Source organism: Monodelphis domestica, chromosome 2 (genome assembly GCF_027887165.1).
Source record: "Monodelphis domestica isolate mMonDom1 chromosome 2, mMonDom1.pri, whole genome shotgun sequence".
Taxonomy (NCBI): Eukaryota; Metazoa; Chordata; class Mammalia; order Didelphimorphia; family Didelphidae; genus Monodelphis; species Monodelphis domestica.
The window spans coordinates 61008893-61021286 of NC_077228.1; the positions used below are offsets into that span (position 1 = coordinate 61008893).

General features: G+C 42.3%; 1 protein-coding gene across 2 annotated transcripts in view; it reads left to right on the plus strand.

Moving 5' to 3' along the window:
• Positions 1-12394, plus strand: part of POGK (pogo transposable element derived with KRAB domain) — a 26873-nt gene continuing 14479 nt past the window's right edge. Inside the window, exons 1-2 of one of the 2 annotated variants that reach the window (XM_007480693.3) lie at positions 1-302; positions 2060-2193. In XM_007480693.3, the coding sequence (XP_007480755.1) occupies positions 2062-2193 (132 nt within the window). In that variant the 5' untranslated portion in view covers positions 1-302; positions 2060-2061. Of the gene's footprint in view, positions 303-352; positions 796-2059; positions 2194-12394 lie in introns of those variants that run through there. The other variant, XM_007480692.3, reaches the window with a different exon arrangement.

The window sequence follows — 12394 nt, forward strand, 5'->3', positions numbered from 1 at the left end:
AGTACCCTCAGCTCCCGGCCGGACCCTCCCTCCTTTCCACCACGTGTCCCTCCCTCCCTCTCTCCCGGAGGGGACGTGAGGACGGGTTAGAGGGAGAAGATCGGAAGGACCGGCTAAGGAAGAGAAGGATGGTACCTTGACCATCCCGGCTTCCCCGGCACCTCTCTAGACACTCACTTCCACTCAGGCCCACCCTCCGAGCGACTGCCCCCGTCCCGTGCGCACTGTCCTGTCCAGCGCCCAGAGCCCTGCGCCCTGCGCCCCGCGTCCAGCGTCCTGCGCCCCGCGTCCAGCGTCCTGCGGTGAGTGTGAGCGGGGGCTGTACGCGGACCCCGGGCTGCGTGGACAGCTCCGGGCAGGGAGGGGCGTGCACCGAGGGCTCCTCCTCCTCCTCCCCCCCACCCTAGGCTAGCCCTGGGCCCCCCACCCTCCTCACCCCCGGCAGCTTCGAGGGGAGGGCGGGAAGGGGCGGGGGCTGGGTTGGGCTAGGCTGGGGGGTGGGGAGGTGGGGAAAAAGTCCGGGTGTGGGGGGGCTGCCGATGTTGCAGCTGCTCAGGGCCGCAGCCGAAGCCACCGCCTTTGTTGCGGCCCTGCCCGCCCGCAGCCGCAGCGGCAGCCGAAGCCGCCGCCCCTAGGTCGCAGGTGCATCGGAGGCGGAGGTCGGGGCATGATCGCTGGGAGGAGGCCCGCGGGAGAGCGAGGCCATGGGGGAGCCCGGCCCGGGCCCGAGGCCCGAGGAGTGGGGAGGAAGGGGACAAGATGGCTGGAGAGCCCCAAGCGGGCAGCCGCGGCGCGGTAAGAACGGGAGGATGGGCCCCAGGAACCGAGAGAGGCGCCCCCGTGCCTCCCCGACACCCCTACCAACTCTCAACCCACTCATCCACCCTCCCGTCCAAACAAATATGTATCTACCCATCCATCCATCCATCCATTCATCCACCCACCGGCCTTGCTGCATTGCGTTGCATTTCCTTCTGGTTTTTTTAGACGCCCCCCTAGGATAAGTTGCTTTCTTTTTTACCCCATCCTGGACACTCCCCTTTCCCAAGCAGTAATGTTATGGTAGCTCACCTTTATATCGTGATCTCCTTTGACCCTGCCACCGCCCTGGGAGGTAGGTGCTACTATTCTCATTTTATAGATGGAGAAATTGAGGCACAGAGAGGCCAGGGGATTGTCAGAGGTGGGATTTGAACTCAGGTCTTTCCCACTTGGGGTCCAGTGTTAATTATGGGTCAACTTCTCTAAAAAAAACCCAATCCATTATAATTGGTTTGCAGCTTTTAAAAATATATATATACCTCTTAAGGCCATAGATTCGGTGTCTTAAAAGGCTTTGTGCAGACCTCACTTAAGACTTTTGAAGCCCCCACTCTTGTACAGAGAAAAAAAAAGGATATTCAGGATATTCCAAAATTGCATTAAGACTTAGAATACTACCCTGTATGTCCTTCCTTTTTTCCTGCACAGTCATGAGGTCTGGCTTAGAGAGCAGATTTTCCCAGCCCCCTCTGAATAAACTGAGTTAATTGTGGTATAATGCATGGTATGGTAGGAAAAGGGCAAGATTTTATGGCAGAGGGCCTATTTGCTATTTGTGTGACCTTGGACAAGGTATTTTAACTTTCTGAGCTTGGGTGTGCTCTGTAAAATGAGGGGATTGGAATAAATGACATCTCACTCTCAGCTGTGATCCTGTGAGCCACAACCCCTCTCCATCCCCCACTGGAAACCAGCTTCCTGGTTTGCTAAGTCCCTCTCCCTCCAGAGCCTGATTTCTCTTGAAAGCAGAGGAGGCCTGGGTTTGAATCCCAAACTCACTGTGTAATCAATGACAAGGTTTTGAATTTCTCTGAGCCTCAAATCATGGAGATTAGACTAGGAGAATTAAGGGTGTTTTCCCCTCTGGATCCTATGATCCTGTCTGATACAGAGGAGTTGGTGTACTACTGAATCACCCCTCCTGTCCCAGGCCACAGAATGGAACTCCCTTTTGTGGACAGCTCATGCTGAAATTGAGCCCAGCCCTGGATCTTTCTGAAATGAATCTTCTTCCTAGACATGGAGTCCACTGCCTTCCCTCTCCCTTTTCCCCTGAAAGAAGAGGAGGAAGAAGAAGAAATTCAAACCAAGGAAATAGAGGATGGACCCATGGATATGCAGAGAGTGAGGATCTGTGCAGAGGGCGGTTGGGTAAGTGTTCAGATCATGGTGGAGGCTATTCCCTAGAAGGGATTATATTTGGTTTGAAAATCAGGCTTATTTTGACTCTTACCCATATTTAATGAGTTAACAGTAGTCTGGTATGTATTTATTCCCCTCCCCAAAAAAATTACTGGGCTTTTCCTATCCCATTTGCTTCTGACATCCTTCTGAAAACAATAATATTACAATTTTTCTTACAGATTTTTTTGTAGTTGTGAAGAAACTCCCCTTCAACAAAATGTTTGCTTTACTTGTGATTGAATGAAACTCAGCAGTTTTTTGGGGATTTCTATGTACTGTAGAATGTATTCTATTTATATGAGATACCAATATAGTTTGGGAGATTCTTAAGAATCTGGTCCCATGGTAGTCTATTTAATGATGAGGAGAGAAACAAACATGCATCTATGACAAAGTGGTTCCCACAGTTCCCTTGACCTTTGTTTTCCTGTATTGTGGCTGTCACATCCCAAGCACATTTGTTGAATGGCAGTTTTTGTGATCAGGTCTTTGTGACTGGACATGAGGTGGCCATCTGCTGAGCTCCTCCCATATACAAAACCCTTGGAGTGATAGGGAAACAAGATGGGAGTTATAATCTCAGAGAGCTGATCATTCAGTAGAAAAATACCCATGTCCCTAAGGTTTTAGTTGGCTGTGAACAGTCCATAAATAAGCTGTGTAAAGACATAGCTAGGTCACCAGGTTATTGTTTTCGGTTGGGATACCCTTCCCCCAAAGTTCATTCATTCCTCATCTCTCTCTTTAAGTGGACCAAAAGGGGGGACTTAAGTGTGCAAATACTATAAATAGATAGGACAGGGTTGATGAGTGAGAAGTATGAGATGATTTAAAAGGGACCAGCTGGTACCTCTCCACACCTGCCTATAGCTGGGTAAAAACACTAAAGGACTCTGTCCAAAATGTAAATAGATCATTTGGAAAGTCTGACACATTTAAATCAGAAAACCTCATTAACACTTTGGTATGGATTTGCTAGTTCCTTGGCAGAGAACCAGACCCAAGGGGATGGGGCAAAAGATAAATCCTGGAGGAAAAGGAAGGAAAGTTGGAGGCAATAGGGAGAGACTTGAGCAATGGCACAGAGAAACTGGTCAGCCTCAGTTTCCTCATGTGTAAAATGAGGAGTTTGGACTAGGTGACCCCCTGATCTCTCTTCCAGCTTTCAATCTATGGTCCTGTAGGATTCTGGGCAGCCAGAGAGCACCATGAATGTGCCTGGACTGTGGATAGAGTGAGGAGGGGGCAAACCTGAGAGGTGAGAGAAGGGAAGCTAGAGGGATTTTGAAATCTTCATCTTGCCCAGAGCAGCAAATTACTGCTATTCCCATCTTTCATGATTCTTGATTTAATTACATTTCCCTTCAGACCCAAAGGCATTAATATGGAGTGTCTTTTCTCCAAAGTCTGAAGTTTTGGATGGGTAGAGAGGCATCCATTCCAGTTCCTATTATTTATTACTGGCTCCTGGGAACCATGGGGACTGCCTAAATCCCATGGCATATGACTGGTGCTAGAAGAGCAATGAAGGAAATGAACTGTTGGCCCTCTGGTAACACCTGTTTTTCATTGACTGAACAACAGAGCTATACTTCAAATTGACCCAGATTTGGAGAGAGGCATGGTGGGACAGTTCTGAGGGATGCCCCGAACTTATCTACTTTGCTGTCTAACACGAGGCACTGTTCAATTCTCCCTAAATTTTAAAAATTGTGAGCAGATAACTATCCCACCTGAGCAGCAGACTATGAACACTGAGAAACAAATAAAACTTAGAACAAAGTTAAAGTGGCATGTTTTGAATGATTTAATGCCTCATCATTTCGTGTCTTAGAAATCAGACATAAATGGGGAACAGTTTGCATGAGTGACTATAATTGATATCATTGTTTACATAGTTACTGAGTTTTTACAGATTTTCCTGGATGTCTAGAAACGGCAAGGTCCTGGGTTCAGCTCTGGCCTCAATCACTTTCCAGCTATGTGATCCAGGCAAGTCATTAACCACCATTGCCTGGCCCTCAGCACTCTTGCCTTGGAACAGATATTATCAATTCTGAGACCGAAGATAAAGATTAAAAAAAAAAAAGTAGAGATCTTTTGTGCATCTCCCCTAGGGCTCTTTGTTCTTTCTCTTCCTCCTGGCACCCACCCCTATTGGGCTGAAGCATTCTTTGCCTAAGGGCATCTAGGCTGCACAATGGATTGAGAGCCTAGGCCTGGAGTCAGAAAGATTTGAATTCAGATTTGGCCTCAGACATTACTAGCTCTGTGACTCTAGGCAAGTCACTTTTTACCTTATTTGTCTTAGTTTCTTCATCTGTAAAATGAGCTGGAGAAGGAAATGGCAAACCACTCCAGTATCTTTCCCAAGAAACCCCCTGGAAAAAACTGAATAAATAGACCTGGCTCTTCTTTCCCTGAATTCTCCATCCCCTCTTCTAGCCTGAAGCACGGTAGGGATCCCTGAGCAGGAGATCTATCCATTCTGGGTCCCCAAACCCCCTCTGGGAAAGGACTGATCCCCAAAGTCCTGAAAACAGATTATCTCTGCTTGACTCTGTGCTGTTCAATATTTTTTTAATCAAAATTTAGTAGTAATGCTTGACAGTTCTGCAGTACCACAAAGCTGGGGAATACCTAATGTACTGGGTAACAGAATTGGGGTGCAAAAAGGGAGCTTGACAGTATAGAATAAATATTGATCCAAATCTAAAAGAAAGACATTTAATAAATATAAATTTTTAGAAAAGTTAAAAACATCTTATAGAAGTTCAAAGAAAAAAATAGCTAAAGAAATGCAAGATATTTCAAAAGTCTCAGTGTGATTTTAAGCCATTAAAACTTTAAAATTTTCATTCATTAATTGGGTAAAAGCACTCAAGGCCTCTCAAAATGCAAATAAGATCTTTGGAAGGCCCGACATATTTAAATCCTAAAATCCCATTAAAGCTTAAAATGACTAGGATTTTTAGGATGCCCTGCATAAGATAGAAGGCATGAGTACAGGCAGTAGGCCATCTGGAAAAAAAATATATTGTAGTTGTAGGGAACTGGAAGGTGTATGAGTCAAAAGCACAGTATGGAACCTGAAAAACATAAGTATAAGGAGTAAGGAGTTTGTGGTCCTACTGTTTAAATCATGTATGCCCTGGTCTAATATCTGAAATATTATGTTAAGTTCAGGGTACCCCACTTATGAAGGAGCATTCATAAGGTAGAAAGTTTCCAAAGGAAAGCATCTAAGATGGTGCCTCAAGAAAGTTCATGACATAGAATAATCAACCGAAAGCCCCAGAGAAGTTTAATCTAGAAAAAAGAAGACTAAAAAAAGATACTTGGTTGCTTTCTTCAAGTATCTGAAGGGCTTTCTATAAAAGAGGGGATAGATTGGTTCAGTTTAATTGGTTTAGACCTACATTCAAATCTAGCCATTTATTAGCTATGTGACATTGGGTGACTCAGTTAACTCTGTTTGCCTCAGGTTCCTCATCTATAAAATAACCTGAAGAAGGAAATGACAAACTACTCCAATGTCTTTGCCAAGAAAACCCTAAAAATAGAGTCACAGAGTCAGACTGAAACAACTGAACAACAATAAAATATGGTTTAAAAAAACAAAATGGTGGAAGTTGCACAGACATTTTAGATTAACTGTCAAAGAGAACCACCTAGCAATTAAGAGTTTACCCTTAATTGCCCCACATTGGAGGTCTTCACAAGCAAAGGAAGAATGACCAATTTTATCAGGATTGTTGTGGAACAGGTTCATTTTTCATATGTAGATTGGATTAAATGGCTGTTGAGCTTCCTTCCAATCCTGAAAGTGTAGTTCTGTGAACCTGGGGTGACAATTATTTGAGAAGAGAAAAGAAGTACAAGTGAACAATAAGAATGGTTTAGGTTCCCAGCATCTGGGAGTTTGGGAATGATGGAAAAGATACGAGTTAACCATTCCCATGCTCAGTCAGGCTCTGAAAGAAAAAGAAGGGATTTGGTGGAAGGGAGCCAGCAAACCAGACCAACCAACTACTAGGATGGCCCCAAAGAAGAGATGAGAAGGGAGCTCTTTTACCCTTCTTAGCAGAGATGGTCTACGGGCGTGTGAAAATACCTATAAGATTTTTCCATTTGTAAGTCAGTTTAGCTAAACTGTTAGCTTATTTTTGATGTAAAGAGTTGTCCTCTGAGAGGGATAGAATAGGGAGAGCTAGATTATAAGGGATATAAAAACAAACAAAAATAAATTTCAGAAAATAAAAAATAAAAGGCTTTAAAAATAAGGTGTTATTTGAGAAAAGGCTTAAAATACCAAGAGAAAATTCATCAATGAGAAATCAGATGGTTACTTTACAAATAATCATAAGATCAGGCTAAGCTTTTGGTTAAAGGAGGACAGGGAGAAAGACAGTATCTGTACATTATATATCTGAAAGGAGGACCCCCTCACCTCCCCCCTCCCAAAAAGGCTATGTGCTAAAGAAACTTCCATGACTTCAAAATTGGTATACCACTGGCCCCTTTTCTCCTTTGGCCACACAGATAACCATTAGAGGTCATGTTCAATAATGCTTTGGAAATCAGTTTCTGAGCTGCTGAACTCTTCCTTGAGAACATCGTGTATATTGTTTTAAGACCCTCACATCCTGTCTGCTATGAAAAAAAATGTTGGGGGTGGGTCAGTGACACTATCCCAGCCTCCAGGCTTTATCACATCTTCGGTACATTCAGTTTCATTCAGTCCAGCCATTATTAAGCACCTACTCCTTGTATAAGATAATGTGCTCTGACACTTACTATTTATATGACTTTGGACAAATCCATTAACATCTCTGGGTCTCATTTTCTGAACCTCCATTAGATCATAAGCTCTTTGAGAGCAGGGGCTGTCTTTGCCTCCTTTTGAATAACGTAATGCCTGTCACATTGTAGATACTTAATAAATGTTTAATGATTGATTGACTGGGAGGGGTGTCAACTAGATGGCCCCTAAGGTGTCTTGAAGCTCTGATAATGACCCCCTGACCCTACAGTAGGTCCCGGTTTTAATATTTCTATGACTGGGTGTGATGTAGCTGTTCTAGGTGCTGACATCACCTATTAAGGATACCCATAGCAACCCATTTACTTCAGGTCTTGACTTCAAGACCGCAGATGGGTCAGACAACATTAGAACTATCTATGTGACGGCAGAAACAATGAGAGTAACTCAGGAAGGGGGGGGGGGAGCATCAAATGGTATTGTATGAATAAGAGGAAGAAGAGAGAGGTTTTGTTAATAAATCTAAATGCCTACCCAGAAAGCAATTTTTTCCACCTCGAATTCCATTTATTCTTACTGCTGCCTAGTCACTAAGAGCACATAGGTATCTCATATTGCTTAGCTCCCAAGCCACATACATTCAGTTTCCCCACAGGCAGGAATGTCTATTAGAACTCAATTACAGAAGAGAAAGGAGCTACAGTAAAGAAGACAGTTATTAGTTATTGATTCAAAGGCATGGGTAGTAGAATCAGAAAAGTGAATTAGAGAGAGGTCAGGGAGGCAAAAGAGTCCTTTATTTTTGGAAGAGGGCCTATTACTGGTCAATTTTCACCAGCTGAGTCATTCTAGGAGTCATTGAGGTACTTGCTTCAGTCTTTGGAAAGGTTTATACATATATAAATACATACACATATATATTTTAAGGTAATGCAAAAATATTGCTTTAAAGTAGAAATGTGATAAAAACAAAGCACTTTATTTCTTGAGTGTTTAGAAATTTAGGGCATTTACTTTCTCAAAAAAAATCACATTTTTTTTCAAAGTTCATACTTACAATTTAAAGATTATTATATGAGTATATAATAGATAGAGCCAGCCTCTAAGTCAGGATCTCTGGTTTCAAATCCTGTCTGGGATACATATTTTACCTTTCAGTGCCTCAGACAAATCTAAGATTATAAGTTGCTAGAAAAGATAAAAACTGACTGATAGAATCACAAGTTCAGAAAAATAAGTCCAGGATGGAGAAGTGGCTTTTTAAAGGACCACTGGAAAGGAAATGATTGAGTACCCAAGTCCTCTTAACTCCAAAACTGGTGCTCCTTGGACTACCTTACTCATATCAGTATGGATTTCTGCCCTTTAAATCTCTTCGTAGCCATTTGGTATGAGATACAGTCCAGAAAAATAAAGTGCCTTCCTTCATGGCACTCTTTTTAATTTTGTCTCTTTATCTCCCAACAACTAGGGGGTGATACTATCTGAATACATACTAGGTTCTTAACAAATGCTTTCCTCTTTTTTTTTCAATTAACAAAAATTTATTTTCTTTCCCTCCTATTCCCCCCTACAGGTGTGGGTTAGAGGTGGGAAACCCTGATAACACAATGTAACACACATACTTGGTCAAGCAAACAGATTCCCAAATTGGTCATATCCAAAAATGTCTGTCTGTCTGCTAGGAGGTGGGTTGAATTCCTCTGGGATCATGGTGGTCCATTGCATTGATCAGCGTTCTTGAGTTTTTCATAGTTGTCTGTTTTTATTGTGCATTTTAGCATGATTTATTCATCTGGTTCAGCTCATTTCACTCTGTACCAGTTCATTTCTGATTTCCCAGGTTTCTCTAAAACTCCTCTTCTTTGTTTCTTATATCAGTGAGCAGTCAGGTGACATAGATAGGCCTGGAATCAGGAAGACCTGAATTCAAATTTGGCCTCAGACATTTACTAGATTTGTGATTTTGGACAAATCACTTAACTTCTATTTGCCTCAGTTTCCTCATCTGTAAAATAGGGATGATAATAATAGCGATTGGACCTCAGGGTTGTTGCAAGGATCACTTCAGATAATACTTGTAGAGCACTTAGCGCAGTGCCTTTGTTACTATTAACTGTCATCATCATTATTACAGCACAATATTCCATTATATGCATGTACCATAAATTGTCCATCCATTCCACAACTGATGGAACCCCCCCTCTACTTTCCACTTACTTGTTCCCACACAGAAAGCTATTATAAATATTTTTGTATATATTGATTCTTTTTTCTCTTTCTGTGTTCTCTTAGGGAGTTAGACCTACTAGTGATATCTGAATTAAAGAGATATCCCCATTTTGTTCCCATATCACAGTTTAGTAACTTTTGGGGCATAGTTCCAAATAGCTTTCAGAATGGATGGGCCAATTCACTGTTCTCCCAAAAGTGCATCAACATGCCTATTTTCCCACAGCTCCTCTAAGAGTTTTCATTTTGATGAGTGAGGAGAATTTCATAGTTTGTCTAATCTGTATTTCTCTATTTGTGATTTGGAGCTTTTTAAAAAATGTGGCTTCTTCTCTAGTTTCTTCTCTAGAAGACTACTTGTTCATAGCCTTTAAACACTCATCACATCAATTGGAGAATAATAAAATGCTTTATTTATTAAGCACCTCCTTACTGCATTGGATTGGCTTGAACTGGATATGCTTGCTGTGGTAGGAGAAAAAAAAATATCCTTGAGTGGTCAGCCACCTGGTAATGAACATCAGCCTTTAGCTGGGCTGTTTGTCTTAACAACATTTACACAATGCTGTTCAGGCCTGTTCTTGAATCCTTTCAAGTTTAAGATCATGCCAGAGCTTGTACTCCACTTGAATAATCCAAGGTCACCTCCACACCATGATGAGGCATCAAAGGAGGACCTGACTGTACCAGCATAACATTTTTATGTTGCTGTGTTGGTATATACATATTGTTTGGAGTTATTTTTTTTTTCATTAAGCTTTAATTCATATTAGACCTTTACATATTTCTGTCTGGGCCTCACATTTGGCATTCATAGTGGCCATATAATATTTCACTGCCTTAATTTTGTCTGGGCATATAATGAGCTTTTCAATATGGTATAGTTAGTAAACATTTATTAAAAGTTTAGTGTGTGCTAGGCATTGTGCTAAGTGCTTTGGGGATGCAGAGAAAGCAGAAAACAGCTCCTGCTCTCAAGGGGCTTTTAAATAGCTATGTATAAACGCAATATATACAGAATAAATTGGAGATAGTCAGCAGAAGGAAGGTTTTTTTTTATTTAAGGGCTTCCTGTGGAAGGTAGGATTTTTGATGAGACAAAAATCAAGAAGCAGAGATGGGTAGAACAATCAGTGAAAATGCCTGGACTGGCAGGAGATGGGGAGTCTTGGGCAAGGAACAGGCAAAAGTCCTGTGTCACTGGATCATACTATACATAAGGGAGTGTAAGAAGATTAGAAAGGTGGAGGAGGGAGAAAACCTTTGAAATTTTATATATGGATTTTATATATGATCCTAGGATCATATATAAATGGGATTTTATATATGATCCTAGACATGAAAGGAAACCACTGGAGTTATTGAGTTGGGGGAGGGAGTGACATGATTAGACTTGTACTTTTAAGAAAATTACTTTAGTGGCTGAAGGAAGGCTGGGGATTGGAGTGGGAAGAGACTCCAGGCAAGCCAACCCACCTGCAGGCTATTGCAATAGTCCAGATTTGGAAGTGGTGAGGACCTGTACCAGAGTGATGGCAGTGTCAGAGAGAAAGGGAACATGTCCAAGAGATGTGGGAGGAGGTGAAATAGACAAGAGATGCTGAGGAGGTGAAATCAACAAGAAATGCTGAGAAGGTGAAATTGAAGAGAGATATTGAAGAGGTGAAATTGACAAAAGATGGTTAAAAGGTAAATGGACAAGACTTGGCAAAGACCTTGGATATTGAAAGGGTTGTTGCTATTGAGCAGTCCAGGATAAGGGCTAGGTTGTGAGCCTGAGGATCTTGGAATGTGGTGCTACCTTCAACAGTAGAAGAGAAGTTAGGAAGAGAGGGAAATTTTAGATGCAAAGATCTTGAGTATAATAGAAAGAATGCTGGCATTTGAAGCCTGAAGACCTATTCAGATATAAGTCCTGAATCTAGGACTTAATGAGAAAATAATTTGCTATAGACTTCTATTTTCTCAGCTGTGAAGTGAAGTAATTGAACTAGATAGATGATCAGTCAACAAGTGCCTACTATGTACAGAACATGGTACTGTTTGCCCAGAATACAAATATAAAAATTTGGGGGCAGCTAGGTGCAAATAGAAGGAAGCTAGTTTGCCTCTTTATACAAATCTACAGTGGATAGAGAGCCAGAGCTGGGGACAGGAGGTTCTGGGTTTAATACTTCCTAGCTGGGTGACCCTGAGCAAGCTACTTAACCCCCATTGCCTAGAACCTTACTGTTCTTCTGCCTTAGAACTAAAACACAGTATTGATTCTAAGATGGGAGGTAAGGGTTTTTTTTTTTTTTAAGTATCACCTTTCTAAGAGTTTACATATTATTGGTGGGTGGGGATAGGGGAAATACAAATGGAGGGGGAGGGGGGAGGAGAGAGAGTGGAGGGAGGGAGGGAGAGAGAACATATGTATGTGTGTATATACATTAAATACATAGTAATATGGTATGAAAGGAAGGACTCCTGAAAGAGAGGATACTTGAGCTGAGTCTTGAAGGATACTAGAGATTCCAAAAGGTTGCAGTGAGGAGGGAAGAGTATTCCAGGAATAGAGGGACAGCCCATACGAAGACCCAAAGTCAGCTGGTGGAATGCCACATACAGGAAGCAGAGAGCAATCAGTCATTTTGTCTGGGATGTAGAGTATGTATGTGAGGGGCGAGCAGTCTGAAATGAGACTGGACACTCTCCGAAGTGCTTTAAATATCCAATAGAAGAGTTTTGTACTTTATCCCAGGGGGCAACAGGGAGTCATTGAAACTTCTGGAGCCGGGGAGTGACATGCACTGTGCTTTAGGACATTCAGTTTTGGCAGCTCAGTGGCTGAAGTATTTGTGTGTGTGTGTGTGTGGTGAGAACTGGAGCATGTTAGAGACTGGATGTAGGGAATTTATTTAAGAAGCTTTCAAGAGGGGAATGCTGTTCCTAAGGTGATTGGGGTGTGGGAAAAGAGAAGGGAAGAAGTCATCTCTAAGTTCTTTTAATTGTTCTAACAGCTTGTGATTCTAGTAGGACTCTGAAGCCCAGGAGGGGGGGGGGGGGAATCGGTAGAAGAAAGTACATATTTTAGTTATGAGGTGATTCATAAGCAAGAATGGGGTGGAGTTGGGAGCCAGAAATGTTGGCTGCTGGGCTGCTGTTTTAAAAAGCACTTTCCATTCAAGGGCC